This window comes from Microtus ochrogaster, chromosome 5 (assembly GCF_000317375.1).
Source record: "Microtus ochrogaster isolate Prairie Vole_2 chromosome 5, MicOch1.0, whole genome shotgun sequence".
Lineage (NCBI taxonomy): Eukaryota > Metazoa > Chordata > Mammalia > Rodentia > Cricetidae > Microtus > Microtus ochrogaster.
In genome coordinates this window covers 80,941,962-80,948,703 of record NC_022012.1, presented here as the reverse complement: position 1 = coordinate 80,948,703, position 6,742 = coordinate 80,941,962, and the positions used below count along the sequence as shown (strand labels likewise).

Genomic DNA, 6,742 nt, shown 5'->3' with positions numbered 1-6,742 from the left:
GTTGTGAGCCACCATGTGGTTGCTGGGAATTGAACTCAGGACCTTTGGAAGAGCAGGCAATGCTCTTAACCTCTGAGCCATCTCTCCAGCCTCCTTGCCTCAGCTTTCTGAGTGCTAGGATTACAAGCAGGCATCACCATGCTTGGATTGTCAACACTTTATTGTCTACCCTTTGGATTATACACAGCCAAGTAGAAATTAACTAATGCTTGCATGAAATATCAAGAGACATAATCCAATCTCGTCTACAGAGCAAGTCCATAACAGCTAAAGTTGTTGCACAGAGAAACCCTGTCTCAAAATACAAGACAAACCAAACAAAAAGAAAAAGGAAAAGAGAGAGACATAAGCCTGAGAAAAATCAATTCCCAATGTTAATAAAAAGCCATTAGGGTACTCTCTAGTCCGTATGAACTATCACCACTCCACACTCAGACATCCTGTAAGCAAGAAAGTAGCTGTCAGTGCAATTCAACTTCTGACTTCTGAGTATGAAAGCTAAATAATCTATCGCCATTAGCATAGGGTATCCCTGCTTCTAAAGTGCTGACAGAGCTTCAGTCTCACTGGGTTTAGCCATACTCACCATGGTGGAGGACCATAAAGGACACCAGATCTGCGGGAGTGGTCCCATGAACGCCAGTCACCCCCAGCCCACCATCCTATTGTTGAGAACTCCTTTCTCATCATGTGTCAGGACTCCAACATGTGCCAATAGCTCTGCATACTATCCTCTTACCTCTCAAAGGTCTCAAAGGACAGGCTGGCTTTCTCCTCCTTGTGGTCACTACCACTGCCTGACCGATGCAGGCTCCGGCGGGAGTGTTTACGCCGAGGTTGCTCCCGTTCTGGTGTGTCATCTTGCTCTACAGTCTCACTCTCCACGTAAGGGTAGGCTACCAAGTTGATGTAACCATCACTGTCTCCCTCAAAACAGACAGAAACCACACCTGTTGGGAGAAAAAGCAGATGGTTAACAAATACCACCACTGGTGGGGGTCCGTGTAGGACATCCCCTCTTCTGACTGAACTATAAATCCTCTAGGGATAATAGCCAGCAGACATCCAGTTTGCAAAGACAGACAACCATCTTTATCCTCTATCTGCTGCTTACCTTTGAGGATAAATCTGTAATTATTTTCTACTCTTTTACTTCTCCCTTCTGCTTTCAGTTATCGACTTCTGTACCACTCACAAAGAATCTCTAGGTGACATTGAACCAGACAAATTTTAATGCTCTAGAGGGCAAGGACATGGCTCAGCAGTCAAAAGCAACTGCTGCTCTTTCAGAGTACCCAGCACTCATATGGTGGCAGCTCACAATCATCTGTTAACTTCGGCTCCAGGAGATCTAATCCCACCTCCACCTCTCCATAGGCACCAGGGATGCATGTGGTACACAGACGACATACACAACAATACTCATACGCATACAAAGCAAAAAATATTTTTCAAAGTGTGATTGGTGGCGCACACCTTTAGACCCAGTACTCAAAAGGTAGAAGCAGGTGGATCTCTGTGAATTCAAGGCCAGCCTGGTCTACAGAGTGAGTTCCAGAACAGCCAGAGCTACACAAAGAAACCCTGTCTTTTTCCAAAAGACACTTTATGAAAAAATTTTAACCCTCTTTCTATTCAACAGCTTTAAGATGATCCCACCCTTGTCAGTGACATCATCAGATCTCTGTTTTCCTTCTGCTTAACAGTGTCACCTGAAGAAACAAACTGTCTCCAAGACAGTGCTCATATGAAGTATTTCCTTCCCACCCTGAACACAGTGCTTTCCTAGCGTCTACCCTGGAATCTCTATGGTGAAATGCCTTTCTGTGTTTTCCTGCTATATCTCATGGAGCAATTTCTTCTCTCTCATTGCTTCATTTTCGTTGGGTAGCCCATAGTTCAAACGCACTATGAAGTGGATGATAGCCTTAAACTGTTCTTCCAGCCTCTGCTTCCCAAGTGTGAGGGTTACAGCTGTGCTCAACCATGTCTCCTTTTAACTCTCACTATGTAACTCTGGCCTCTTCCAAACCACAGGTCCCAGAGATCCATCTGCTTCTGCTTCCCAAGGGCTAGGATTAAAGGTATGCACCACCACTTCCCAACTTCTACTTTTAGTTTTTACGTATTTTGCTTACATGTGTGCACATGTATCACACAAAGCCAGGACAGGGCATGGAATCCCCTGGAACTGGAGTTCCAGGCGGGCATGAGCCTTCATGATGTAATGGGAACCAAGCCCAGGTCTGCAGGAAAGAGCTGCTCAACTGCGGAGCCACCTCTCCAGTGCCTCTGCCACTTATCAACCAATCTGTTTCTTCCAGATCATTACCAAAAGAGATAAAACAGAAACAATACCCAGAAATCTAATAAAGTTTTTTTAAGAATGAAAACCCAACAATAAAGCTGCTCTCTGCAGAATTTTCATATCCTACCTGGATCATGCCCATCAACTACATGTCTACTTTTACCCTCTTGCTGTACACAACTGGCTCCATAATCTGCAATGAGTGAGTGAGACGCACTATAGCACGTCAATACACAACCACAAGTGTCCTCTTCCACTCATTTCCTTTTCTAGGCCAGCTCTGCGTCCTCGTAGAAGAAAAATCCTTCCAAAATCAAAGGAAAGGATACTTCCTCCTTACATCTTACATCTTGCTCACGCTCACTCCTCAGGTTTCACATGCACAACCTGTCCATGTGTACTTTACGACTGTCTCTCGGGCAAGCTGTCACCACTGCCTTTTGAATTGGTTCCTGGTTGAACACCCTGCAGTCTACAGTCTTATACTCTAGGAGTTCCCTCACACTCTAGCCTTGACTGTCCCCAGCACTATCACACACTTCCAGAGAAGAACCATTCTTTCTACCAGTCTCTAGTTTTCCATCAAGGAATCCCTTAAGAAATTTCCGGGACATCGATTTTCTGAATCCTTTGTTCAAGTAATACTTTAGCTGAAGAAAAAGTTCTATGTTTGTTGCAAATGCAGTTTTACATTTTCCTTTCCAATTCAGATGGACCCGTACAGGCCAGCACTCCCAGTAAAGTGCTGACAAGACATGGATGAGCATAGACGACCTATCTCAGTCCTTGGTATGAAGGCAGGAAGTCACGGATGCCTCCGTCATGAGGAAGACACTTCCTTCCACATCTATCTTTAGCTTTTGCTTTTGACAAGTAAATAAACATGTACAAAACAATTACAGATTTCAAGAAGTACTGTGAAGAAACTAAATTAAGGTTCTATAATTGCAAATGATGTCTCCAAAACAGAGCATTTAGCAAAGGATGATCAAGGAGTGTCTGAGGGGTGCGGAGAGTTGCAGACACGAAGAAACACAATCCAATGTACAAGTAAACACAGAGGTAAAAACAAATGCCATCATAAAGCCCCAAGCTGGGATAGTCTTAAAAACCAGGCTCTGAAGATATAGATCAGCTAGCAGAATGCATCCTAGCATTCTCAAAAACCAAACAAAGGAAGCTGGGTGGTAGTGGCACTCACCTTTAATCTCAGTACTTGGGAGGCAGAGGCAGGCGGATCTCTGCGAGTTAGAGGCCAGTCTGGTCTACAAGAGCTAGTTCCAGGACAGGCTCCAAAGCTACACAGAGAAACTCTGTCTCAAAAGAAAGAGAGAGGGGGGGTGAGGGAGGGAACAAAGGACAGAACAGAGATATGATTTAGTGATAGAGTGTTCAGCTAGTCCATTCAAAGTACTGTTAAATCCCCGGTACTGTTAAAAAAACCACCACCACGCCAGGCGGTGGTGGCGCACGCCTTTAATCCCAGCACTCGGGAGGCAGAGACAGGCGGATCTCTGGGATTTTGAGGCCAGCCTGGTCTCCAAGAGCTAGTTCCAGGACAGGCACCAAAGCTACAGAGAAACCCTGTCTCAAAAAAACCAAAAGAAAAAAAAAAAAAAAAAAAAAAAAAAAAACCCCACCACCACCACCAACAACAAAAACCAAAAAAGGTAAATATAGACCCACACACAATCTTAAGTATGCACATCAAAACCAAGCAGGTCTCAGTTCTGAGCAGGACTCAGATCTTTGTATGCGACTGCATTATTTATAATAGCCAAAAGATGGAAGCAACATGAATGTGCTAACCCGCCAGTTTTTTTATTTTATTTAATGTATGCATTTGTTCCTGAGTGCATGTCTATACACCACATGCATGCAGTACCCACAAAGGCCAGAAGAGGGTGTCAGATCTTCTGAATCTGGGAATTGAACCGAGGTCCTATAAAGAGCAGCAAGAACTCTTAAGCATCAAGCCATCTCTCCAGCCCTCATCAAAAATTTTCAAGAGGCCTCTGAGGTAGTTCAGCGAGTGAAGGCACCTGTGGTCAGGTCTGATGGCATGAGCTCAACCTCTGGAACCTGTGTGGCAGCAGGAGAGAAGCAGTTCCTGAAAGCTGCCCTCTGTATGCCATGACACAAGAGTGCCTACACCATACAAATAAATGTTCTGCTTTAAATTTTGTTTTATGCATTGCTGGTGGGAATGCAAGCTGGCACAACCCCTTTGGATGTCAGTGTGGCGATTTCTCAGAAAATCAGGAAACAACCCTCCTCAAGACCCAATAATACCACTTTTGGGTATATATCCAAAGGATGCTCAATCGTGCCACAAGGACATGTGCTCAATTATGTTCATAGCAGCTTTGTTTGCCATAGCTAGAACCTGAATCAAAGAATGGATAAGGAAAATGTGGTACATTTACACAATGGAGTACTACACAGCAGAAGAAAATAACAGCTTGAATTTTGCAGGAAAATGGATGGAGCTAGAAAACATTATTTTGAGTGAGGTAACCCAGACATAGAAAGACAACTTTCATATGTACTCACTCATAGGTGGTTTTGAAAAAGCAAAGAAAGCCTGCCTACAAACCAACAATCCCAGAGAACTCAGACAACAATGAGGACACTAAGAGAGACTTACATAGATATAATCTACATGGGAAGTAGAAAGTAGAAAAAGACAAGATCTCTTGAGTAAATTGGGAGCATGAGGACCTTGGGGGAGGATTAAAGCAGGGAGGGGAGAGGCAGGGAGAGGAGCAGAGAAAAATGTAGAGCTCAATAAATATCATGGAAAAAATTAGTTAATTACTTAAAAAAACACAACCAGGCGGTGATGGTACAAACTTTTAATTCCAGCACTAGGGAGGCAGAGGCAGGAGGATCTCTGTGAGTTCGACGCCAGCCTGTTCTAAAGAGCTAGTTCCAGGACAGGCTTCAAAAAGCTACAGAGAGCCGGGCGGTGGTGGCGCACGCCTTTAATCCCAGCACTTGGGAGGCAGAGGCAGGCGGATCTCTGTGAGTTCGAGACCAGCCTGGTCTACAGAGCTAGTTCCAGGACAGGCTCCAAAGCCACAGAGAAACCCTGTCCTCAAAAAAAAAAAAAAAAAAAAAAAAGCTACAGAGAAACCCTGTCTTGGAAAACCAAACCACCCTGCCCCCCTCAAAAAAACCTGGCCAGATCATAAATTAATGTACACACAGAGTGCAAAGATGAGACATTAAAGTGGCCTGACTCCAAGTCACGGGGTTCTCTGTGTTCTACAAAATTAGCTCTTATCTTAAAACAGCTTCAAATGTTAAAAATTTCAGGGCTCCAGAATACTCCATAAACATATTTCTCCAGCACACACAGACACAGCACCACACCATGCCCTTGTCAGCTGTCCAATCACTTTAAAGTCTGCAAAGTACGCCTCTATACTCCTTAGGACCAAAGAACTGCCCCCTTCTCCCCTGTGTGGCAAACAAGAGACTTCTTGACAATAGGCTTTTCTCTACCAGTGGGTCTTCCTGCTATCAATTTTTCTTAGCTTTACTATCAATTAATTCAATTTTCATAGTCTAAAAACCTGATAATTTTAGTTTCTAATTTTTCCTAACAAAATTGAGATAACAGAGAACTACAACCACATCACAAGGTAAACAAAACAAGGACAACTGAGCCAAAGCCTGTCAGTCAAAGGCTGCTAGTCTCTCAAAAAGAACACTGACTGACCTTTGTATTCAGGGGTGAATTCTTTCATTTCAGGAGGGAGAGACTCGTAGAAGCGCTGTTCCCGGGAGATGAGAGGTTTGCACACAGTGTGATCGTCATACCGCATCATGCTGCTGTGTCCGCCCACCTGATGGATGAAGGGCTCCAGGAGGACTCCTCGGTCTCCAGCCCGACTTGCGTTCTTGCCATACTGCCCCACTTCCATGGTTTGACAAACACACATTGCGTTGGGGGCCGGTTGCACACTGATGGCAGACGATGCAGCTCATGGACCACAAAATGAGTGCTAGGTTGATTCTGGCTAGTGGGAGGCCAATGGTCAGAGTCTGCTTAGCTTATTGTTCTGTCCTAGGAAAAAGAAGATAGGGAATCAAGAAAGGAAATCAAAACATCTGGCAAGTCAGTGTTTCCTGCTGTGTGCCCCCATCATGCACACTACTGGAAGGTAACAGGCAGATGAGAACTTTGTTAAGTGATGCAGCACTGGTCTCCTCCACCCACTATCCTGTGTACATAAACTCCCCTACAACTCCAAGTACTCTGAGAATTTGGTTTCAGAGACAGACCATGTCACAACCATCAACAAGACAACAAACCTTCAAAGATTAAAAAGGATCAGCCGAAGCCGGGCGGTGGTGGCGCACGCCTTTAATCCCAGCACTCGGGAGGCAGAGGCAGGCGGATCTCTGTGAGTTCAAGACCAGCCTGGT

At 44.6% G+C, this 6,742-nt stretch overlaps 1 protein-coding gene across 2 annotated transcripts in view; it reads right to left on the bottom strand.

Moving 5' to 3' along the window:
• The window catches only part of Ip6k1 (inositol hexakisphosphate kinase 1), a 39,919-nt gene that overhangs the window by 12,753 nt on the left and 20,424 nt on the right, over nucleotides 1-6,742 (bottom strand). Inside the window, exons 2-3 of one of the 2 annotated variants that reach the window (XM_026779133.1) lie at nucleotides 6,033-6,375; nucleotides 740-950 (exon numbers count right to left, since the gene is read on the bottom strand). In XM_026779133.1, coding sequence (XP_026634934.1) covers nucleotides 740-950; nucleotides 6,033-6,255 — 434 coding nt within the window. In that variant the 5' untranslated portion in view covers nucleotides 6,256-6,375. Of the gene's footprint in view, nucleotides 1-739; nucleotides 951-6,032; nucleotides 6,381-6,742 lie in introns of both variants that reach the window. The other variant, XM_005347880.2, reaches the window with a different exon arrangement.